Source organism: Neovison vison, chromosome 12, assembly GCF_020171115.1.
Source record: "Neovison vison isolate M4711 chromosome 12, ASM_NN_V1, whole genome shotgun sequence".
Lineage (NCBI taxonomy): Eukaryota > Metazoa > Chordata > Mammalia > Carnivora > Mustelidae > Neogale > Neogale vison.
Window position 1 is genome coordinate 6,754,291 of NC_058102.1, and position 25,200 is coordinate 6,779,490.

The 25,200-nt window shown below is 42.4% G+C and overlaps 2 protein-coding genes across 2 annotated transcripts in view; both read right to left on the bottom strand.

Annotated features, from left to right (window-relative positions):
• The window catches only part of PHETA2 (PH domain containing endocytic trafficking adaptor 2), a 45,623-nt gene extending 31,764 nt beyond the window's left edge, over nt 1-13,859 (bottom strand). The window contains exons 1-2 of the mRNA XM_044229248.1: nt 13,712-13,859; nt 8,791-8,860 (exon numbers count right to left, since the gene is read on the bottom strand). The gene's annotated coding sequence lies outside the window, so the exon portion shown is untranslated. The remainder of the gene's footprint in view (nt 1-8,790; nt 8,861-13,711) is intronic.
• Nucleotides 13,576-25,200, bottom strand: part of WBP2NL (WBP2 N-terminal like) — a 31,329-nt gene continuing 19,704 nt past the window's right edge. Inside the window, exons 5-7 of the mRNA XM_044229247.1 lie at nt 22,325-22,432; nt 18,488-18,993; nt 13,576-13,846 (exon numbers count right to left, since the gene is read on the bottom strand). Coding sequence (XP_044085182.1) covers nt 18,554-18,993; nt 22,325-22,432 — 548 coding nt within the window. The 3' untranslated portion in view covers nt 13,576-13,846; nt 18,488-18,553. The remainder of the gene's footprint in view (nt 13,847-18,487; nt 18,994-22,324; nt 22,433-25,200) is intronic.

The following is a 25,200-nucleotide window of genomic DNA, read 5'->3' on the forward strand; positions in this document are numbered from 1 at the left end:
GGGATCGAGTCCCGCATCCGGCTCTCTGCTCAGCAGGGGGCCTGCTTCTCTCTCTCTCTCTCTCTGCCTGCCTCTCTGTCTACCTGTGATCTCTGTCTGTCAAATAAACAAATAAAATCTTTAAAAAAAAAAAAAGATTTATTTATTTATTTGAAGAAAGGAGTGGGGCAGGGGGAGAGAATTCTCCAGCAGACCCCACAAACACACATCACTCAGCAGGGAGTCTGACACAGGGCTCAATCCCAAGACCTATGAGATCATGACCCGAGCCAAAACCAAGAATCAGACACCCAACTGACTGAGCCACGCAGGTGCCCCAGTGGCATTTTGTGTGTGTGTGTGTTTTTAACATTTATTTATTTATTTGAGAGATAGAGAGAGCAAGTGAGTGGGGGGAGGGACAGAGGGAGAGATAGGATCCTTAATGTGGACTCCCGGTTGAGCACAGAGCCTGATAAGGGCTCGCTCGATCCAGGACCCTGAGATCATGACCTAAGTAGAAATCAAGAGTCAACCATTCAACCAACTAAAGCCACCCAGGCACCCCCCCAATGGGATTGTGTTTTAAATTACAAATTCCAATAATTTACCACTGGTATATAAGATAACAACTGACTTGTATATTAATCTTGTATCCTGCAACTTTGCTACAATCACTTACTAATTTCAGGAGGGTTTGGTTTGGTTTGGTTTTGGTTTTCTGGTCATTTCTTTCAGATTTTCTACATAGATAATCATGTCATCTGGAAACAGAGTTTTACTTCTTCCTTCCCAATCTGTATATCATTTATTTCTTTCTCTTATCTTATTGCATTATCCAGGGCTTGCAGTAGCAGCCCTGGTGGTGAGGGGAAAGCCTTTCCTTCTTTCTGAGCTTGGCAGAAAAGCATCCAGTTGTTCATTGCTGAGTTTGATGTAGGATTTTTGTTTTCTTTTCTTTTTTGAGAGGGGAGAGGGGAAGGAGAGGGAGAGAGAATCTCAAGCAGGCTCCATGCCCAGCATAGTGCCTGACATGGGGCTCAGTCTCATAACCCCAAGATCATAACCTGAGCTGAGATCATGAATTGGATGCCTAACTGACTGAGCCACCCAGGCACCCCTAGCTATAGGTTTTTTGGTAGATGTTCTTTATCAAGTTGACAAATTCTCTCTAATTCTAGTTTACTGAGCTATTTTATCATGAATGAGTGTTGGATTTTGTCAAATGCTTTTTCTGCATTTACTGATATAATCATAAATTTTTTAGCCCACTGATATGATGGATTACATTAATTAATTTTTAAATATTAAATCAGCCTTCTAGGGCTCCTGGATGGCTTAGAGGGTTAAGCCTCTGCCTTTGGCTCAGGTCATGATCTCAGGGTCCTGGGATCGAGCCCTGCATCGGGCTCTCTGCTTGGCAGGGAGCACTTCCTCCTCTCTCTGCCTGCCTCGTGATCTCTTTCTCTCTCTCTCTGTCAAATAAATGAATAAAATCTTTTTAAAAAGTCAGACTTCGGGCGCCTGGATGGCTCAGTGGGTTAAGCCGCTGCCTTCGGCTCAGGTCATGATCTCAAGGTCCTGGGATCGATTCCCACATCGGGCTCTCTGCTCAGCAGGGAGCCTGCTTCCTCCTCTCTCTCTCTGCTTGCCTCTCTGCCTACTTGTGATCTCTGTCAAATAAATAAATAAATAAATAAATAAATAAATAAAATTTAAAAAAAAAAAGAAGTCAGACTTCTACACCTGGAATAAATTCCACTCAGTCATGGTGTACAATTCTTTTTTTCATATTGTTGAATTCATCTTGGTAATTTTTTTGAAGATCTTTGCATCCATGTTTGTGAGAGATATTCATTTGTAGTCTCCTTGTAGTATCTATCTGGTTTTGATAGAAGGTTAATGCTGGATGCATAGAATGATTTAAGAAGTATGCCATCTGTTTCTATTTCTGGAACAGAAAATATTGTTCTTCCTTAAATGTTTGGTACCATACACCAGTTAACCCATCTGGGTCTAGTGCTTTCTTTTCTGGAAGGCTATTAATTATAGACTCAATTTATTTAATAGATAAAGCCCTAATCAAATGTTCTATTTTTCTTTGTGAGTTTTTTTTTTAAGATTTTATTTATTTATTTGACAGACAGAGATCACAAGTAGGCAGAGAGGAAGGCAGAGAGAAGGAAGCAGGCTCCCTGCTGAGCAGAGAGCCCGATGTGGGTCTCGATCCCAGGACCCTGGGATCATGACCTGAGCCGAAGGCAGAGGCTTTAACCCACTGATCCACCCAGGCGCCCCTCTTTGTGAGTTTTGATAGATTGTATAGATTGGTAGACTATGCCTTTTGGTAGACTGTTTTGATAGATTGGTCCCTTTCATCTAGGTTAACATATTTGTGGGCATAGAGGTATTTATAATATTCCTTATTATCCTTTTAATGTCTATGGGATCAGTAGTGATTGCTCCACAATTTTTTTTAGTTATTCTACTTTTTTGAGTACAGCTGACACACATTACATTCGTTTCAGGTGTATAACTTAGTGATTTGACAAGTTTATATACTACTCCATGTTGGCCAATATAGTTACCATCTGTCCCATTACATCGTTAATACAATATCATTGACTGTTCCTTGTGCTCTGCTTTTTATTTTAATATTTTTGGAGTTTGGTGTTTTTTTTTTTTGAGAGGGAAAGAGAGAGCACAAGTCGGGAGGAGAGGGAGAAGCAGGCTCCCCACAAGCAAGGACCTTAGTGCAGGGCTCCGTCCCAGGACTCCAGGATCATGACCCGAGCTGAAGGCAGATGCCTAACTCACAGAGCCACCCAGGCACCCCACCCTTATGCTCTGCTTTTTTTCTCCTGACTTACTCATTCTGTAACTGGAGACCCGTATTTCCTCTCCCCTTCCCCCATTTTGTCCACCCTCCTTTTCATTTCTGATATTAGAAATGTGTCTTCTTTTTTTCTTAGTTAACCAAGCTAGAGGCTTACAATTTTATCAATTTTCTTCAAGGAACCAATTTTGGTTTTGTTTTTCTCTACTGACTCTCTTTTCAATTCTACTGATTTCTGTTTTAATTTCTTTTCTTCTGTTTACTTTGGATTTAAACTGGTTTTTCTCTAGTATCCTAAGGTAAAAGCTGAGGTTAGTGATATTAGATCTTTTACTACATCCCACAGTTTTGATAGGTTGTATTGAGCTTAATTTGGTTCAAATATATTTTGACTTTGGGGTGCCTGGATGGCTCAGTCAGTTAAGCAGCTGGCTCTTGATTTCAGCTCAAGTCATGATCTCGGGGTTCTGCGATCAAGTCCCACATTGGGCTCCACACTCAGCAAGGAGTCTGCTTAAGGAGTCTCTCTCTCAAATAAACAAATATTTAAAATAATATATATTATATATATATGGGTATATATATATATGCACATATATATGTAATTTTTTTCCTTTTTTGAGATCTCTTTGACCCATGTGTTATTTAGAATACATTGTTTAACCTTCAAATATTGGGGGATTCCCCCCATCTCTTCTTAACTTGTTTAATTTCATTTCAGTTTGAGAGTATACTTTGTATGATTTCTATACTTTTTTGATTTGTTGTGTTTTGTGTTCCAGAATGTGGTCTAGGTGAATGTTCCACATGAGCTTGGGAAGAATGCATATTCTGTTATTACTTGATGAGGTATTCTCTAATTATCAATTAGATCTAGTCATTTGATAGTACTTGTTTAGTTCAACTACATCCTGATTTTCTGCCTGCTGGATCTGTCAGTAATACAGGGGTGTTGAATTCTCCAACTGTATTAGTGGATTTATCTATTTCTCCTTATAGTTCTGTTTTTGTCTCATATATTTTGGTCCTCTGTTAGGTAATTTTGTATTAAGGATTGCTATATCTTCGTGGAGAATTAACCTTTTACCATTATATAATGACCCTCCTTCTCACAGATAAATTTCTTTGCTCTGAAGTCAGCTTTGAAATTAGTATGGCTACCTGGCTTTCTTTTGGTTTGTGTAAGCGAAGTATATCTTACTCTATCCTTTTTTCTTTTTTAAAAAACTTGTGGTAAAATACACATAAAATTTACCATCTCAACCATTTTTTAAGTGTACAGTTCAATGGTGTTAAGTATATTCACATTGTTGTGCAACTAAACCCCAAAACTTTTTCTATCCCTTTCCTCTTACTCTGTGTCTTTATACTTAGAGTGGGTTTCTTGTAGCCAATATATAGTTGGGTTTTGTTTTTTTAATCCACTCTTGAGTCTCTGTCTTTTGATTTGTGTATTAAATCATTCAAAATGATTATTGATAGCATTGGATCAATATTATTGTGTTTGGGGCGCCTGGGTGGCTCAGTGGATTAAAGCCTCTGCCTTCGGCTCGGGTCATGATCCCAGGGTCCTGGGATCGAGCCCCGCATCGGGCTCTCTGCTCAACGGTGAGCCTGCTTCTCCCCTCTCACTCTGCCTGCCTCTCTGCCTACTTGTGATCTCTGTCAAATAAATAAATAAAAAGTCTTTAAAAAAATATATTTATTGTGTTTTTTACTGTCCTCCATCCATTGTCCGTGTTCTTTTTTTTTTCTTAATTTTTTTGCTTTCTATACTTTTTCTGCCTTTTTTTGGTTTTAATGAAGCATTTTACGTGATTCCATTTTCTCTCTCTTGCAATGTCATTAATACTATTTTTTTCTAACATTTTTAAGTGGTTCCTCTAGAGTTTGCCATACCCATTTACTACTAATCCAAGTCCTCTTTCACGTAGCATTATACCACTTCACAGAGCAAATACCTCATAACAGAGTATTTCCAACTCCTCCTTATAACACTGCCATCATTCATTTCACTTATCCATAAGCTGTAATACTGAATACATTGTTGTTGTTCTTACCAATACTTTGAACAAACTGTTATGTCATATCAGTTAAGAAGACGAAAGGATTTCATTTTACCTTCATTTATTCCTTCTCTAGCACTCTTCGTTTCTGTCTGTACATCCAGATTTCTAATGTATATCATTTTCTTTCTCTCTAAAAGCTTCTTTAACATTGCAAGGTAGCTCTGTTGGTGACAAATTCCCCAATTTTTCTTTGAGAAAGTATTTCTTGTTTTTGAAGGATAATTTTACTGAATATAGAATTCTACATTATTTTTCTTTGAATGTTTTAAATATTACACTGCACTCTTTACTGGTATGGTTTCTGAAGAGAAGTCTGATGTAATTCTTATCCTTTTTCCTTTATAGGTAAGCTTTTCCCCTTCTGGCTTCGTTCAATATTTTCCCTTTGTCTTCAGGGTCCCCCCACCCAGTTCAATATGATATGCCCAATTGTAGATTTTTTTGTTATTTATCCTTTTTAGTATCCTTTAAGATTCCTAGATTTGTGGTTTCTTTTCTGTCATTAATTTTGGAAAATTCTCAGTCATTATTTCTTTTGTTTCTATCTTTTTTCTTCTTTACATGTATGCTAAACATTTTGTAATTGTCCCACAGTTCTTAGGTGTTTTGCTCCATATTTTTCATTCCTTTTTCTCTTTTCAGTTTTGGAGATTACTAGTGACATATGTTCAAACTCATTGATTCTTTCCTTGGCCATGTCCATTTCAGTGATGACCTCATCAAAGGTATGCTTCATTTCTGTTACAATGTTTTATTTGTTTTGTTTCTAGCATTTCCTTTGATTGTTTCCTGGGAGTGTCCATCTGTTCTTGAATGTTGTCTATTTTTTCTATTAAAGCTCATAGCATACTAATCAGTTGTTTTAAATTCCCTCTCTGGTAGGGGTGCCTGGGTGGCTCAGTGGGTTAAGCCACTGCCTTCGTCTCAGGTCATGATCCCAGGGTCCTGGGATCGAGTCCTGCATCGGGCTCTCTGCTCAGCAGGGAACCTGCTTCCTCCTCTCTCTCTGCCTGCCTCTCTGCCTACTTGTGATCTCTCTCTGTCAAATAAATAAATAAAATCTTTAAAAAAAAAATTCCCTCTCTGGTAATTGCAACATCTTTGCCATTTATGAGTCTGGTTCTGATGACAGCTCTGTCCAAGTTGTGGTTTTTTGTCTTTTGGTATGACTTGCAGTTTTATGCTGAAAACCAGACGTGATATACTTTGTAAAAGAGATGGAAGAAAATAGGCCTCAAGTGTGCAGTTTTAGGTTTATCTGGTTTGGAGCTAGTCTGTTCACTGTTTACTATAGCCACAGGTTGTCAGAGATTAATTTCCTCTGGTGTTCTTATTTTTACCTCCCCTGTTGTCTTGTATTTCCCTAGAGACATCTTAAATAAGGTCTGAGATGTGCCGTTCTTTCATTTGCAATCTTGTTATTATGCAGAGGCTCTACTGATGTGGTGGTATGGTGTTGGGGGAAGGGAAGCATCCTATAGACCTATGATTAGGTGTCAGTCTTTTAATGAGCCCATGGGCTTCTCCTTCCATAAGTGCTTCTCAGTCACTGGGTTTCCCCCACCCCCTTAGTTAAGGCAGAAAGGCTAACGTGCTGGCCTTGGGTGTTTCCCTTCTCTGGGTCAGTTAGGCTCTAGTTAAGAAGTTTCTCTTAAGGGTAGTCCATGTTAAGGAGAACATAATGCTCTGGGTGTATTTTTAATATAGCTAATTTTCTATTCTTTCTGCTGGAAGCACAAAAGGATTTTTCTTCACTCTTTACTGTGGGGGACTTGGCAGGACTCCTGGAGTCAACACTCACAAAAATGTCAGGCCCCCTTGAAAAAAAGGTTTTTTTAAAGATTTTATTTGTTTATTCGACAAAGATCACAAGTAGGCAGAGAGGTAGGCAGAGAGAGGAGGAAGCAGGCTCCCTGCAGAGCAGAGAGCCTGATGCAGGGCTTGATTCCAGGACCCTGGGATCATGACCTGAGCCAAAAGCAGAGGCTTTAACCCACTGAGCCACCCAGGCACCCCTCAAGTGGAAATATTTCTGAAATAGTCCCAAACTGAGGTGCATCAATGCCCAAACAGAGGTATGAGGACCAAGGGAATTAAGACCATCTGAGCAAGCTGAGAGAGAGCCCGACAACCTCCCCAGGGAGACCTCACGGAGGGTGGAGTCCTCATCTGCTCCCAGTCTAGAGTTCGTGGGTGGGTGGGGTCCAGCACAGGGTGGACACTTGCAAAACACAGTAAAACTCTCTCTCTCTGGAGCAGTCTGTGTAGCCTCCGATCAGGGCATGTCAGATCCCTCAGAGCACAGAGCTGGCGTAAAGCTGCCTCAGTAGTCCTTGACCTGAACTGATCCTTAGGAAGCCGAGAGCACATACTGAACAAGCAGTCAGCGCACAGCTCTCGCAACAATTTATCGCGGCCCTCCTCTCTGTGGAGAGTCAGAGGGCAGGCTTCCCCATTTTAGGCAAGTACTCCATCCAGGGGATTCAGAGACATCAACACTAAAAAGATGCATCTGTCTCAGAACCAGACAATGAACCATTGAAGCAAGACAAGTGCAGAGCCCAGCCAGGAATCTAAGAGTCCAGGCATGTCCAAGCTACCTACGGTGGTCCCGCGGGACCAGCAACAGGCAATGCGTATCACAGACGCTCTCAGGAACAGAGAGACCAAGGGCACGGCAGAGGTGTTGCGACAGCAAGCAGACTTTAATCAAGGATGTAAAGCCAGGGTGACTCCCGCCTCTTCGGTTACATTAGCTTCTTTTTTCTCCTCAGGACATAGGCAGGAGGAAGAAGGCCTGTTTTCTAACGAGAATCTAGAAATCAGTCTCCATCCCCAAGCTGTATTACGTGGACTGGTTCAGATCTCTCTCTCCAGTTGGTTTGCAATCCATTTTCAAGCATTTTCCTTCCTTGAGAAAAGAGTCTTCTCACATTCATCTATGTCTTGAGTCACCCTGAAATTAAGCTGCCTCTACACTAGCTGTTTCCTGTCTGGAACATTCTACCACAGGTATCTGCATGGCTAGCTCCCTCACCTCCTTCATCCTTCCAGTCTTCACTCAGACATTACCTACTTGACAAGGTTCCGCTAAAGTCTGCTCCCTCTGCCACCCCCTGGCATTCCCAATCTCCCACACCTTGCTCTGTACTTTTCTATAACTCTTACCCACTTCTCTGTCTTTGCTTCTCCTGCAGTTTGAGTAGGAGATGCCCAGTTATATCACATAACTAATGTAGTGGCTGCATCTCAGTATCACTACAGTGAACGCTCCACAAGAGCAGGGACTTCTCTCTGGTCACTGATATCCCAAGTGCACAAAGATGGAACACAAAAGGCAATTCAATAAAAGAGTGTGTGCAAATGAGAAGCAAAACCTAGTTGAAATCCCACCCTGTCACTTACTAGCCAGCTGTGTGCTGTGGGCAGTTTGCTTCCCTCTCTGCTCCGTTTCTCAAACTGTGAGACTGGAGACCAAGTACTCACCCTGCTAGGTTATGCCTGGAAAGTGCCTAGCAGCGTGCTTGCTTAGTTCAGAAATGGGCCAGCCCTCTGACATAATTACTGCCTATCTCAAACTCTTCACCTCCAGTCTGTTCTACATACTCTTCACTCAGGGGCATCACTAAGGCCATTGATGCAGGCCTGTGATGAGGGCAAGAGGCCAAGGAAAAAAACCAAAGATTTCAGGATTCCTTTTTTCCTGCACCAGCTTAGCTGACTTGAGGGCAGCTAGCCTTGGGCTCCCCAACCCCCACATCCCAGTTATATGGCAGCAGAGGATCTAGAACAAATCTTCTGGCCCTGTGAGAAATCTGAGCCCTCTTTGACCTACTAGACCATACTGGATGCCCTCCAACCACCAGGGATTATAAGCCCACAACCAGGAAGGGACTCTGAGCTTACCAGGACCTCACAGATGTGCGGAGAGGGTTGAGGTACCACATGCAAGGAAACACCTCCTACTGCCTGGCACCTGTGGGATGAAAAGAGGATGATGCTAGGAGGTGGGCTCCTCAGTCAGGAGTTAGGGTCACAGGCTCTGGAGTTCATGTTCAGCCTGAGTTCATGTTCTGTGTCCACCACTCCACAGGTGTGGCTTCTTTGGTTTCCCGAGGTCGCCAAGTTTTAGTGTGCTTAGCTGTAAAATGAGGAAATGAACAGTCCCCACCTCACTGAATTACTGTGGGGATGAAGTGAGACATGCTGATTAAGTGCCTTAGCACGCTGCCAGGCACTCACCTTTAGTAATGATCATTAATCCACTTCCAAAGACCTTTGACACCAGGTAAGTTCTACGGGACCACCTTGCCAGCAGTGGCTTTGGCCAGTAGGAACCATATAAACCATGGCTGCGAGGTAGGAAGAGGTGAAACATAACCATGCCTTCAGGACTGTTCAACTCAAGCAGACAGAGAAGGGACAGCTTTCTCTAAAATCTGAGATTCTAATCCTCTCTAACAGCCTGCCAAACAAAACTCATCCTGCAAATTATACTCTTCAACTGGTGGCCAGAACTTAATGGTGTATATATGTGATGTGTGTGTACATGATGAATCAAGAAACACAATTTTTCACATCTTTATTCCTTCAACAGATGTTTACTGGACACCCACTCTGTGCAGCACCTTCTGCTAAGTGTCCCTGCAATGTGACAGAGGCTCTGTTCCCAAGGAGCTCACAGGTCATGGAGGAGATGGGCACGCACGCAATCCCAACAGGTTTGGCACAGGTTTTCACCAGAAACAATGCAAGCTTAGCAGAAGGGTAATTATTCTGGAAGGGGAGTACTCAGAAGAAAGAACTTTTCATCCTGTTTTTTGAGAGATTCCACCCAGCATTAGGGAACCCATTGAGGAAGGCCAGGGACCTAGTTTTATCACTGTATTAATCATATCTTGTATTTTCTGCAGTCTGATTCCTGGACATCTGGGGACTTGCTACCCCTAAAGGGGCTGCCCCTCTCAAGGTTAGCCAGTTTCTAAAGACGGTAAACAAGCTGCCAAAAAACGTGCCTTTCAAAAGGAAGCAAACCATTCTGGAGTCATTCCCCCAACCACCTCTTTTATGAGGCTCTACCTGCTCTAATCATCCCTGGGCCTGGTACCGGACAAACAGGGACAGCCTCTCTGCCCCTGAGCCCACTGAAATTACTCAAACTGTGCCAATCCTAAACCTGCTTACCCTGCCTCGCCTAATCCTTCCCATGGAAAGCACAGTAAAGACTCTGGTCCAGTTTCCCCTCACCCCTGGTGCTTTCCTTAGTGGCGCCGGTGGCGTGGTATGCCACTGCCTTTGCATCTGTAAGTGTAACAGATTAGCTTCTCAACGGCAGCTGTCTCCTGATCCATTGGCCTTATCATACCTAAATAATAAAACCTATACTAAAACAATGACCAGAAATTCTTTTCCCTGAATCCTCCAGAAGAGTGGCAGAATGAGGCAAACAATTACCTGACAACTAGTTCTCTTTTTGCCCTAAAGCACTGATCAGTAAGTTCTTAGAAGACAGGGACTATATTTTAAACAACTTTGTCCCCTCTCTACAGCACTAGGAGTAATAAATGTCCAATAAATGCCCAATATATGTCCTCAGAGAACTCACAGTTCAGGGCAGAGACAGACATATAAACCAGCAATGACAATTTACTCTGTAAGTGCTCTCTAATGGAGTCATGCACAAAACAGAGTGGGACAGAAGAAGAAATAACATCTGAATTTGGTTGGGAAGTTCAGGAATTTTTCATAGAGCCTTTGAGTTGGGACTGAGCAGATGAACAGAACTTCGCCAGGCAGCCAAAATTATCATAGTATTGCAGCGGGGAGAGGCGTAGGTCGAAAGCATTCTAAACGCATACATGGTGAAAGAGGAGAGCAAGGCACATTCTGGTAACTTCTCACCAAACTCGGGAGACGACTATTACCTCTCTCGGAGACGGAGGATGAAAGTGTCCCTGCTTTTGCTCACAATGCAAAAATCTAGCCCCAGTGGCTTTGGGGCTAGAGGTTTGTCAAATGATTTGTCAAATGACTATTTAGACCTTAAAAAGAATTTAACAACTGTGTTCAATATTAGTAGCTACTTATTAATACTCAGTTCAATTAAAAACCTGTTTTATTTTTAATAATAAATGCTCATTACTAAATGTTATACAAAATTTTTAAACATTAGCTACTAAATGCATAGCTAATCAAATGGCTGGTCGAATCTATAGACCCTCTCCCTTAGACTGAATCCCTTCTTCTTGAGCCATTTAAGAATCTTCAAAAAGGGGGCACCTGGGTGGCTCAGTGGGTTAAGCCGCTGCCTTCGGCTCAGGTCATGATCTCAGGGTCCTGGGATCTAGTCCCGCATGGGGCTCTCTGCTCAGCAGGGGGCCTGCTTCCCTTCCTCTCTCTCTGCCTGCCTCTCTGCCTACTTGTGACCTCTCTCTGTCAAATAAATAAATAAAATCTTTAAAAAAAAAAAAAAAGAATCTTCAAAAAGTTTATCCTCCAGCAGTCCATGGTCGAGTGTGCCACACTATCTCCCTCTCCTAAAGGCACTCCAGGTAAAGGTTGGGATCGATTCCACATGTTTTACTTTTTACCAGATGGCTAGGGCACCTGTGCAGTATGAATTTGAATTGGTTCTTTACATCCTGTACATAGTCACATATACATGATTTCAAGCAAGCAGCCAGGCAGTGGGTAAGAAAAGCCAAGTCAGCATAAAGGCAAAGGCTCTCTTTTGTCTTCTGTGGAAACCCAAATCCTGAGATTAGGATTATAACAGCTGCTCAAGAAGTAGAAGGGATGGGGGTGCTGGAGAATCTGAGAGGTTGGGAAAGACCGGGAGCCTCTCCAAGAGAGGCACTGGAGTCCTGCTCCCCAGGGCTCAGGGGTGACATGGGACATGGAATTGGACCTCTGACACCCAGCTGCCAGGCCCCACCCAAGATTCCAGGGACATGAGGGAACAAACGAGCTATCAGACTTAATGGGACCAGGACTGGGCAGTAGCTCTTTCAGAAGTAATCTGATGCCTGGAAGGGGCTTCCTGGAGTCTTGATGCCACAGGAGATCTGGATACTTTTGCATAATCTCAGGACTTTGGGGGAATCCACCAGCAAGGCAGATGGTGGGGGGGATCTTGATAACAGAACTAAATTAAGGGATAACAAAGACATGCAATATTTCCTGCATGTTAATCTATGGACTGGAAATCCCACCCACTCTACATTTTCCTCTTGATTCCATAGGACAGTCAAGCCAGAAGGCTCTGCAGCAGCAGGCTGACAAGCATCCACTCATCCAGGAAAAAGACTATTTAGGGGGCCCCTGGGTGACTCAGTGGTTAAGCGGTTGCCTTCGGTTTGCATCATGATCCCAAGGTCCTGAGATCGAGCACTGCTTCAGGCTCCCTCCTTGGTGGGAAGCCTGCTTTCCATTTCCCACCTCCCCTGCTTCTGTTCCTGCTCTCACTGTGTCTCTCTGTCAAATAAATAAATAATATCTTTTTAAAAAAAGAGAGAGATTATTTAGATGCTTATTTTGTGGGTCCACTAGCAGATAGTGCAGAGATAAAAGGCCTTCTTCCTTTCCCTTTATATTTCTAATAGGAAATGAGGAGACAAAATATAGACAGCAAGAGCAGTTTCTGTATTGCAGCTGGGGAAGAAACAGGAAGAAGAAAGAACCCACAGTTCAGGGAGTGAGTCAGGAAGGAAGCATCCAAAATGTCAGTGGAGGGGTGTCTGGGTGGTTCAGTCCATTAAGCGTCTGCCTTGGGCTCAGGTCATGATCTCAGGATCCTGTGATCAGCCCTAGGAGCCCTATGTTAGGCTCCTTGCTCAGCGGGGAGTCTGCTTTTCCCTCTGCCCCCTCCCAACTTGTACACACTCTCTCTCTCAAATAAATAAAAAAAACTTTTAAAAAAATGTCAGTGGGGAGCTGACTGACCCAGCGTTAGTGCTTTCAGCACATCAGAGGTCTAGCTGAACTCTCACTGGACTTGTGATAGGCGGCGCAAAATCAGATCCCTTTGGATACACAGGACCCAAAGCTCTTTTAATAGGATGTGCTTTTTTTTTTTTTTTTGAAGATTTTATTTATTTATTTGACAGAGAGAGAGATCACAAGCAGGCAGAGAGGCAGGCAGAGAGAGGGGGGGAAGCAGGCTCCTCGCTGAGCAGAGAGCCTGGGATGTGCTTCCTATAGAAAGACTCTGAGTCTTCGGGGGAACAGCTGCACCAGGTAGTAGGAACTAAGAGTAGTAGGTCTGTCACATAGCCCCAAATGGATCCAAACTGTGGCTCTGCTTGGTCCCATCTCTATACAACCACAACCTTTGGTTGTATTCGGGCAGCCTGGTGAAACAGGTGAACAGGTTCCCTTTGCAGGGGAGAACATTATGGAATTCCACCTTCAGGAGACTTGGACTTCCTAATCCTTCTAGGTCACAGGACCTCACTTCAAATTCACCTGGTACAGGGCCCCCTGGGTGGCTCAGTTAGGCATTTGACTCTTGGTTTTGGCTCACGTCATAATCTCAGGGTTATGAGATCAAGCCCCTCCCCACCCCATGCCAAGACAGACTCTGTACTCAGCGAGGAGCCTGCTTGAGGATTCTTCCCCTCGGCCCCTCCTCCCACTCACACATGCTCTGTCTCTCAAATAAATCCATCTTAAAAAAAAAACAAACACCTAGAATGAAGAGCAGAAGACAAACTCTAGTTGCTACTCTTTTAGAATTCTAAGCCCAGAGTATGTCTGCCAGACATTAGTTATTTAGAGAACTATCCCAGCATAAAAGAGGTCTCACCCCTTGACCCTATTCCCAACTTACCATCACATTCCAGCAGAAACTGAAAAGCTGAATGAGGGAAACCCTGTTCCTGCTCTGGTTTGTAGAATCTCTCCCTCTTCATCTTGTCACTTCTGCCCATGTAGAGAGGTTTAGAAGTGAGAAAAGAAGAAACCCCTGAAAGAAAAAAAAAAAAAATCCTATCACTTTCCTCAAAAAGATTTTAAGAGAAAGAGATCTGGAACCTGTGACCCACATTTAAGATCCATATGATCTAAGTTATCTATGTGGAACCTTTAGAAAAGGGTTCTACCTACAGTTTCCCTTTGTACTTCTTCCCTTCATGACAGTTGTCTGGGCATACTGTCAACCCCTCATGCTACTGACACGCCAGCTTCCTAGACCCATGACTCCATGCCAGTAATTTCGGAGAGGAATCCGGAGCTACTTTCTATATCAACATTTGCCTTCTTCAAGAAGATCCCCTGCTGTCTACAAACTGGACATGAAACTCTTTTTCTTGGAAGGGAAAGAATGGTCCGTGACTTGTCTCATTGCTGGAAAGAGTTTCAAGGGCTAGCATATTCCAGAGACTTACGGGACTTTAATTCTAATATCCCCTCATTCCAGAAAGTGTTTCCCAATGTTTGTTCCACTGAATAATAGTTTTTCCAAAATGTTTAGTGAATAAAATAGTCTAAGGTCAAATTATTTTGAAAAAATATGTATAGGGGCGCCTGGGTGGCTCAGTGGGTTAAGCCTCTGCCTTTGCCTCAGCTCATGATCTCAGGGTCCTGGGATCAAGCCCCACATCGGGCTCTCTGCTTGGCGGGGAGACTGCTCCCCCTCTCTCTGCCTGCCTCTCTGCCTACTTGTGATCTCTCTCTCTGTCAAATATATAAATAAAATCTTTTAAAAAAATTTTTTTAAAATATGTATATTTTGAAATTCTCGCCCTCTAGGGGATTTATGTTCATTAGTATATTCAGGGTGCTAAGAAATCATAAAGTAAAGAAATCTGTTCACCGGGCTTTTTCAAATATATATGACTCCATAACCCCCACTTTTCACTTAAGACCCATTAACACCCACCACTTCCTTAGGAAAGACTATCCTTGGCAACATAGGAGCATCTGGTTTCCTAATTGTTACAATGAAGATCAATCAGTAACTCTAACTTCTTTTAAGGAAATAATCCAAGATTTTTTTAAAAAGCTCTCTATAAGAGAAGTTAATTGCAATGTTGTTTGTAATAGCAAAAACCTGGAAACAACTAAAATATCTTAAAATAAGGATCAAGAAAATATGTAATGGTGCAACCCTGTCAGAATATCATGTAACCACTAACAATATTATGAAGAATTCTTAAAAGCCTATGAAACTCATTAAACTATACATTAAGGAGTTCCTGGGTGGCTCAGTCATTAAGCAGCTGACTTCAGCTCAGGTCACGATCCCTAGGTCCTGGCGTCAAGCCCTGTGTAGGGCTCCCAGGAGCCTGCTTCTCCCTCTCCCTCTGCCTGCTGCTTCCCCTACTGTTCTATCAAATAAATAAATAAAATCTTTTTTAAAAGTACATTAAATATATACAATTTTTAATGTATCAATTATACCCCAAAGCCATTTAAAAAACCCTATGAAAATATAAAGCATCAGGTGAAACTATATGTACAACATGTTTTCAGCTACATACAAAATATACATAGAAAAAATATATGATTTAAATGTCTTCTGGTTCTGGTAATATTGTGCACTACAGTTCCTATATACAGTTGCTATATATCTAAAAACACTTGACATAATATCTTTAAGACACCATTTTTAGGTGGCTTGATGACCTGAAAGCAAGCAAGAAAAGGCCAATTAAATCAGGGAGTTGGTCAAAGTAGGGGGAACAGTGAGCTCTTAAGAGGCTAAAAACCTAGGAATAGTCTAGAATGAGTTCTCAGCAGGGAAGGCATTGACCCCCAGGGGGCAATTATGACATAAGTGGGGGCATTTCTGGTTATCATAGAGGCCACAGTTGGTATTTGCTAGGTGAGGGGTCAAGCATACTAGACATCCTGAAAAGTACAGGGCAGATCCTCAAAACAAACAAATGAGTCTCTGGCCATTGATACAGGTGAAACATGGGCTTGTAATCATTTAAGCCTAGATCCTAACCCTTTTTCACACGATTTTAATACATACAGAACTTTTCAGGAATTTAACCACTATGTAAATCAAGGAAAAACTAAACATTTTATTTGGAAATTTGTCAAGAATTGGTTATTTTGGAAAATGACATTGCCAGTGGCATCGCCAGCATGGTATTCAAGTCAAAAATGCAACATACAGGGTGCCTGGGTGGCTCAGTGGTTAGGCCGCTGCCTTCGGCTCAGGTCATGATCTCAGGGTCCTGGGATCTAGTCCCGCATCGGGCTCTCTGCTCGGCGGGGAGCCTGCTTCCTCCTCTCTCTCTGCCTGCCTCTCTGCCTACTTGTGATCTCTCTCTGTCAAATAAATAAATAAAATCTTTAAAAAAAAAAAAGCAACATACAAGGATCAGTTGGCGTCCCCACCATTTACAAATTTGGTGAATCTACATCCCGGGGTGAGCACCTGATTACTTTGTGGTCTTCTAGTACGGTGGGATTTGAGCATTTATATATATATATATTTTTTTTTTTTAAGATTTTATTTGTTTATTTGACAGACAGAGATTACAAGTAGACAGAGAGGCAGGCAGAGAGAGAGAGAGGGAAGCAAGCTCCCTGCTGAGCAGAGAGCCCGATGCGGGACTCGATCCCAGGACCCTGGGATCATGACCTGAGCCGAAGGCAGCGGCTTAACCCACTGAGCCACCCAGGCGCCCCGAGCATTTATATATTAAATACTTAAAATTTTACTACAAACTAGTTTTCTATTATTCCTCTGTATCACATTTATGGTATTATATACGGATTTTGGGTGAAATGGTGTGGAATCATACACAGTGTCTACAAATTTCACTCCAGTAATATAAAGGAGACATTACCAACTATTTGTTATGTGGGCATTCAGCCTGATGGGATTGAAAATCACTGTAGTATATAACCCCTACAACTTGCCTTTCTCATTTAACATTAAGACAGAAATTTTTAGGCATGTAGCTTAGATGTATCATAGTTTATGTAAATATTTACTATGAGTTTCTAATTCTGTGATGTTAGAAACAATGTAATAACATCTGCCTACACCCATCTTTGCGCACATGTACAAACATTTCTCAGGAACAGATACTAAGAAGTGAAACTACTAAATCGAGAGTAGGTACCTTTTAAGTTTTAAAAGGTACTGCCAAATTTCCTTCTAAAAATTCATACCAATTTACACTCTCACTAGTTTTGTATCAAATAACCTTTCCCCCACATGCGTTCCTTCTCAACACTTAAGTTTTTCAATCTTTTCAATATTTGTAAATCTTTGTAGATAAAGTTCTCATGCTATGAGAACTAACACTAATCAAGTTGAATTTTCCTAACACTAATCAAGTTGAATAAACATCTTTTCAAATGTTTCTGAGCCACTCTATTGCCTCAGTTAATTGGGAATTTACATCTTTTGTCCATTTTTTTTTTAAAGATTTTATTTATTTATTTGACAGAGAGAAATCACAAGTAGATGGAGAGGCAGGCAGAGAGAGAGAGGGAAGCAGGCTCCCTGCTGAGCAGAGAGCCCGATGCGGGACTCGATCCCAGGACCCTGAGATCATGACCTGAGCCGAAGGCAGCAGCTTAAGCCACTGAGCCACCCAGGCGCCCTGTCCATTTTTTCTTTTTGATTGACTTGTCATCAAAAAGTTCTGAGTGCAAAAAAAAAAAAGTTCTGAGTGCAGAGTCTGACTTGTTGTGGGGTGGGGGGGCTTGATCTCATAATCCTGAGATCATGACCTGAACCGAAACCAAGAGTCAAATGCTTAACTGAGCCACCAAGGGGCCCTTGTACCAGGTGAATTTGAAGTGAGGTCCATTTATTCATATATTCTGACTATAAATTATTTGTTTAACATACATGTTGGAGATTAACTTTCTCCTATTCTATTTCCTAGCTTTTAATTTTGGTCATATGGAAGTCCCAAATTTTGATACCATCAACCTTATTACTGCTTTCCTATATTGTTTCATTGTTTTTTATCTTTTTTTTAAAAAGATTTTATTTATTTATATGACAGAGAGATCACAAGTAGGCAGAGAGGCAGGCGGGGGCAGGGGAAGCAGGCTCCCCACTGAGCAGAGAGCCTGATGTGGGGCTCAATCCCAGGACTCTGAGATCATGACCTGAGCAGAAGGCAGAGACATAACGCACTGAGCCACCCAGGTGGTCCCATTGTTTTTGATTTTTTTTTTCCATTGTTTTTGATCTTAAAGAAGGTTTTTCCTACATCCAGATATCATTTTCAATGGCCACATAATATTCCGCTATATGGATGTACCATGATTTATGAAATTTTCTCTCACTATTGGAAATATAGGTTGTTCCATCTTTTCAAGAATATAAATAATGCTGTGTTCAACTTGATATTTCTAACATATTTTAGGGTCTGGCAAACAGCATAATAAATGTTTCTTGAGTGGGGTAGAGGAGAAAGGCAGGAAGACTTTTCCACCCTCACATATGTTCCCAATGTCAACCAAATGATCAGGGAATTAGCTCTAATTCTACTTCTCCTCTAGCCCATCTAATCAAAAGTTGACTCAGCTTCTAAAGTCTAGGCATGGAAGTACAGCTTTATCCTTCCCCTAAGACTGCCCTCCCTCAGGGTGCCACGCTACTTCACACATGCCTTTAATCACATACCTGAGTCCACCTTCTTATCCTGACTTCGGTTTTTGAGTGCCACTTTGCTTGGTGAGTCTTCAATGGTTATTTCCTAAAAGATTGTAGATGGGCCTCAGAAGATGAAGGAGCGGGAAGAGAAGGCTCATACCCAGCAGGCTGGGCTGCCATAAATCTGCTAGACCCAGCTCTAGTTCCAACAGGTGAAATTCCATATGCCGGAGGCGGGGCTTCATTTGCCGCGGGTGGGTTTTCATTTCCGGCCAGTGAAGCTTCATTTCCAGCTGGTAGGGATCCGTATCCTGCAGGGGTTGTTCCGAATACTCCAGGTGGGGGTCTGTATGATGCAGGTGGGGGCCCGTATCCTGCTTGTGGGGGTCCGTATCCCACCTGTGGGGTTCCATACACCGCTGGTGAGGGTCCGTATCCCGCCTGTGCGGCTGTGTATCCCGCCTGCGGGGACCCGTATCCCGCCTGAGCGGGTCCATATCCTGCCTGCTGGGGTCCATAGACAACAAATGGGCACGCTGTGAAGGAAAAAAAAAAAAAATCAGTTAATCATTTTTTAGAGTGGACAAGGAGTAGGTAAGAAGGAAGAAGACGCGAACTGACACAGGAAAAGAATTCGGGCAGAATAATGCTAAAGCCAGATCCTTCAGCCACCACTGGAGGAAGGCTTTATCATTTCCTGTTTTGGAGGGGTTCAAGTTAACATGAAAATAACCTTACAGTTATAGCTCTACATTACTTATAGTTGTGCTCAAAGATTATTTTATTTAATAAATTTTGTTTGAGTATGAAGAAAGCAATACATGCTGAATGAGGGGTATGTATTTAGAAAATAAAGAAAAGATGAATTTTATTTTTTTAAAAGATTTTATTTATTTGACAGAGAGAGACACAGTGAGAGAGGGAACACACGCAGGGGAGTGGCAGAGGGAGGAGCAGGCAGGGCTCAATCCCAGGAACCTGGGATCATGACCTGAGCTAATGGCAGAGGCTTAGCAACTGAGCCACCCATGCACCCTGAGAAGATGAACTTCAAAAATCGTCTATAATCCACTCTCAAAGACAAAATTTAATATTCTGGTGTATTTCTTTGTAGAATCTGTTAATATTTTTATACACTCACAATCATAACACCCATACATTTTTTTATCTGGCTCTTTTTACTTAACATTATAAAAATTTTCTTTATATTATTATTATTATTTTTTTAAAGATTACAAGTAGGCAGAGAGGCAGGCAGAGAGAGAGGAGGAAGCAGGCTCCCTGCCGAGCAGAGAGCCTGATGTGGGACTCGATCCCAGGACCCTGAGATCATGACCTGAGCCGAAGGCAGCGGCCTAACCCACTGAGCCACCCAGGCGCCCCAAAATTTTCTTTATATTATTAGCATATTTCATACAGTAAAAGCTAGACAACATTTTATCACATGGATAGGTGCTACTTAATTTCCCTGCTGCAGGAGAGCATGTTGTTTCCAACTTTCTTTTTTTTTAGATTATATTTATTTATTTATTTGAGAGAGAGAAAGAGAAAGCATAGAAGCAGGGAAGGGGAGAGGGAGAAAGTCTTAAGCAGACTTCACACTGAACACAGACCAGATCCAAGGACCCTGAGATCATCACCTAAGCCAAAACCAAGAGTCTATCAATTAACTGCACCACCCAGATAACCCATTTTCAATTTTCTAACTCATATTGCAATAAATCTGGACTTTATTTATTTTCTTGGCTACATTTCCAAAGTGGTTTAACTGAGTCAATGAGTGGACAGCTGTCAAGTTACTTCGCTATAATCCACATTTATCTTTGAGATAACTAGAAAAAACTTTAAAAGAATGGTCTTAAAGGTTCTTCAAAAATGAAAGGAAAATGTGGAGGAAGTCAAGAAAATGATGTATGCATCAAATACAAATACCAGCAAAAGTGGAAAACTTCACAAGAAGCCAAAAAGAAATTCTGGAGCTGAACAGTACAGCAACTGAAATGAAAAAAATCACTAGAGGGATTCAAATTCAGATTGGAGTAGGCAGAAGAATAAATCCATTAACTTGAAGATAAGACGAGGGAAACAATAGAGGTTGAGGAATAGGAAACACACACACACACACACACACACACACAACCAAACACTGAAGAAGAGTGAACAGGGCTTGAGAGTAACAGAGCTTGAGGGACCTGTGGAACACCATCAGGCAGACCAGAAGGAAGTCCCAGGAGGAGGAGAAAAAGGGACAGAGCAAATATTTGAACAAATAGTGACTGTAAATTTCTCAAATTTGATGAAAACATGAATAAAAACATCCAGAAGCTCAATAAACTTCAAGTAAGGTGAACTTAAAGAAACAAACACTGAGATACATTCTAATTAAACTTTCAAAAGACAGAGACAAAGAGAGAGTCTTGAAAGCAGCGATAGAGAAGCATACAAGGGATCCTCAGCAGATTTCCCATCAGAAACTTTAGAGGCCAGAGATAAACTGTCAAACGAGAATCCTCTATTTGGCAAAACTCCTTCAAGAGTGAGAGAGAAATGAAGATGTTCCCAGATACACAAAAGCTGAAGGAGTTCATTCTTACTGGGTAAGAAGTGCTTAAGGTAGTCCTGCAAGGTGAAGTGAAAGGACACCAGACAATAACTTAAAGCCAACTTTATAGGGATAAAGACCTCACTAAAGCTGAATCACTGGGCAATTACAAAAGCTAATATTTTATAATAATAGCTTGTAATTCCATTTTTTGTTTTCTACATAATTTAAGAGACTAATGCATTTATTTATTTGTTTTAAAGATTTTATTTGTTTATTAAGAAGAAAAAGAGCATGAAAGTGGAGGAAGGAGCAAAGGGGGAGGGAGGAGAGGGAAAGAATCTCAAGAAGAGTCACGGCTGAGCGCAGAGCCTGACACAGGGCTCGATCTCATGACCCGGAGATCACAGTCTGAGCTGAAACCAAGAGTCAGAGGCTTAACTGACTAAGCCACCCAGGCACCTCTCAGACACTAATGCATTTAGAAGAATTATTAGATTATATTTTTAGCCACACAACTATAAAGATGTAATTTTGTGACATCAGTTGTATGCAAAACTAAAATCTGTAGACATGTATGTCATGTTCCAAGGAGAACCCAAGAAAGGACTACCTTTTGGGGCCTGTTGATGGCCTGTTAGGAGACCCTTTGTGGCCCACCTGCAGGCTGTGGACCACATTTGAGAATCACTGTGAACAGGCACAACTGTTAAAGGACACAGGGCATGAAGCTGGAGTCCTCAGTGAGGCTGAAGGGCCCAGCACGAGCATGATGGCTATACTTGTGTGAGATGGGAAGAGGTGGGGAAGAGCACCTTTTTTGACTCAGGCTATAAGCAGGAAGTGACGGTTCCTGTTAGCAGGAGTCATCCATGTCTGCTCCGTATGTGTATATTACAGTTAAAAGTAAGCCTCAAGGGGCGCCTGGGTGGCTCAGTGGGTTAAGCCGCTGCCTTCAGCTCAGGTCATGATCTCAGGGTCCTGGGATCAAGTCCTGCATCGGGCTCTCTGCTCAGCAGGGAGCCTGCTTCCTCCTCTCTCTCTCTCTGCCTGCCTCTCTGCCTACTTGTGATCTCTCTCTGTCAAATAAATAAATAAAATCTTTAAAAGAAAAAAATAAAGTAAGCCTCGAACTGAAGCCCAGTCATTGCTGACCTGCCACGGGGCTTCAGTCTAGAAACGAAGTCATGGACTCCATTTCCAATTCTCTAAACTTCTCCTCTTTCTCCTATAGCAGAGTTGCAGGCAAACTAGCAATGAATGGATCTTTGAGCCCTTGGCATATTTTTCCACCACCCAAGGAGAACTTCCCTGCCACTCCTTACCTGGACAAGGCATCTGTTGGGAGCACATGCCCCCCTGCCCAGTAACTACGTACAGTCCTGGAGAGCTGAACCAGTAGTTTAGACTTCCAAGTGGAACTCCCCTGGCAGCTGAGAAGACAAGTTTGGCAAAATAGGGAATTTTTAATTCTTTTAAGCAGCTATCAACCAAATAATTAATAAATTATCAACCATCATCTCACATATGTGTCCAAAAATGCTCCCAGGATACGAGATAAAAAATATATACCTCCCTTGTCCTGAACTACATGTTTCATGAGGGCAGAGATTGTGTCTTATTTGCCTGTGCTTATCCAGGGCCTAGCACAGCACTTACCATAAAAAATATTCAGAATCCAAGTGAGGATTCCATCTAGTTGGCAAGACACAACCATGGAAGCCAATGTAATGGCAACATAATACAGAAGAAAGAAAGCGCTTCTTGATTATCTTCCTCTTAGAAGGACCCTTGTGATGGCATTTGGGGCCCACCTGGATAAGCAAGAGTAATCTCCTCATTTCAAGATCCTTAAATTAATTACATCGGCAGGGATTTTTTTTTTTCCAAACAAGGCAACATCCACGGATTCTGAGGGTTAGGACATGGATATATCTTTGGGAGCCATTATCGGCCTACTGCTCTATTTCTGGCCTATGGCATGTGACCAGAAGTAAGGTACACCACTTCCAGGGCTTCCCTGGTGCAAGCTTCCCAGGTGAAATATTTACTCTCTTTCCCTCCCTGCCAGCTATCCAGAGGGGCTATGGAAGCCATGTGTTAAAGATGGCAAAGACCCTAGTACTCTGGGTCCCTAAATGGCTATGTGGTTCAGAGCCCCATATTATCCTTGCTGATTGTCCTTTACATAAGCAGTAGTATTTACTGCCTTAAGCTATGGATAATTTGGGATTTTTCTGTTTCAAGAGATAGCATTATCTTAACTAATTCATTATAAATCTGAAGTTGTCCTCTTTACCCCTACTATCCTCCTTGTCAATATCCTACTAATATCCTTCCCAGAAGTGATTACTTTATTAACTTATATGTTTGCTCATTTTTTCTTTTTTTAAAAGATTTTATTTATTTATTTGACAGATATATATATATATATATAGAGAGAGAGAGAGAGAGAGCGTGCACAAGTAGGCAGAGTGGCAGGCAGAGGTCGGGGGAGAAACAGGCTACCCGCCAGGCAAGGAGCCCAATACGGGGCTCGATCCCAGGACCCGAGGATCATGACCTGAGGTAGATGCTTCACTGACTGAGCCACCACAGCACCCCTGTTTGCTTATTTCTTGTATGACTCTCACTAGACTAAGTTTAACAAAGTTAGGGGCTATGTTCGCCTTGTTCACTGTTGTGTTCTTTTTTTTTTTTTAAGATTTTATTTATTTATTCGACAGACAGAGATTACAAGTAGGCAGAGAGGCAGGCAGAGAGAGAGAGGAGGAAGCAGGCTCCCCGCTGAGCAGAGAGCCTGATGCGGGGCTCGATCCTAGGACTCTGGGACCATGACCTGAGCCGAAGGCAGAGGCTTTAACCCACTGAGCCACCCAGGTGCCCCGACTGTTGTGTTCTTAATCATCTCATATAGAGTTTGGCAAACAACAGGTAATCAACACATATTTGGTAAAAACAAGAATCAAAGAGCCCCAACAAGTCAGTTCTGTAGAGGGGAAGACACTTCTGCAAAGGGTCAAAGAATCAGATCGTAAAGCATGATGGGTAGTTAATTCTAAAGACCTGAATGAAGCCCATCTCACAATCTTACGTTCTTACTGGGGGAGCAGGGGTAGGCTCCCACACCTAAGCCATGATATAATCAGACCCAGAAAACAATGGGCCAGCTCACATATGTTGCCTAAACTCTTCCCAAGTAGCTATATAACTGCTGAGACGCCGTAGCTTTGCAGGCCAAGAAGCAGATCTTTTTTTCTTTTTTTTTAAGATTTTTATTTATTTATTTGACAGAGAAAGACACAGCGATAGAGGGAACACAAGCAGAGGGAGTGGGAGAAAAGCAGGCTCCCCTCTGGGGGGGGGGGAGTCCGATGTGGGGCTTGAACCCAGGACACAGGATCCAGGATCATGACCTGAGCCAAAAGCAGATGGTCAACCAACTGAGCCACCCAGGCGCCCCCAAGAAGCAGATCTTAATGAGAGCACAAAGAGGATCCCCTCAAGTTGCCTGATCCTTGGTCCATAATCTTAAAAATAAGCCCCCTCTGTACTGTGAGGCCAAAAATAAGAACGAACTCAAGAACCAATATGCCGTTATTCTGAGTTCTGCAGACACTGGTAAAAAAGAGGAGCCGGACTTCCAAGTGGCCCCCGACTCTGGATTCCACAGGCTGTGCTCTGTCTGCCAGGACACCTTGTTACCCAGTGTCAGGCTTCCAGATGCTGTCTGCCCTTTGGACGATGAAGAGCTGTTGGTTGGGTACAGCATGTGAGCTCCTTGGCCTTTGTATTTTTGCACTGTATCTTAAAGGTAACAGTAAAACAATTTCTTACTCCTCAATTTCTTATATATGGCTTTTCTGCCACCTGTCTTCTTTAGCATTTCTCTCTTGCTAAGAGCACCAACAAACTCAAATTTCCACATGCAATGCACATCCTTCAGTCTTCATTTTATCAAACATCTCTGTAGCAGCTGACAAAATGATCACTCCATAACGCCTGAAAACTGTCCTTCCTTGACCTCTAGGACAATAAACTCAATTCTCCTCCTACCTCAGTCAGCCCCTTTGCATTCTTCATGAAGTTCACCCCTCCCTACCCATCCCTGAGCTGTTGAGAACTCTTGGAATACCATTCGTAAGTCACTGAAGGATCCTATCACTCACATGGCTCCAGAGATGACCTGCGTGCTGAGGAT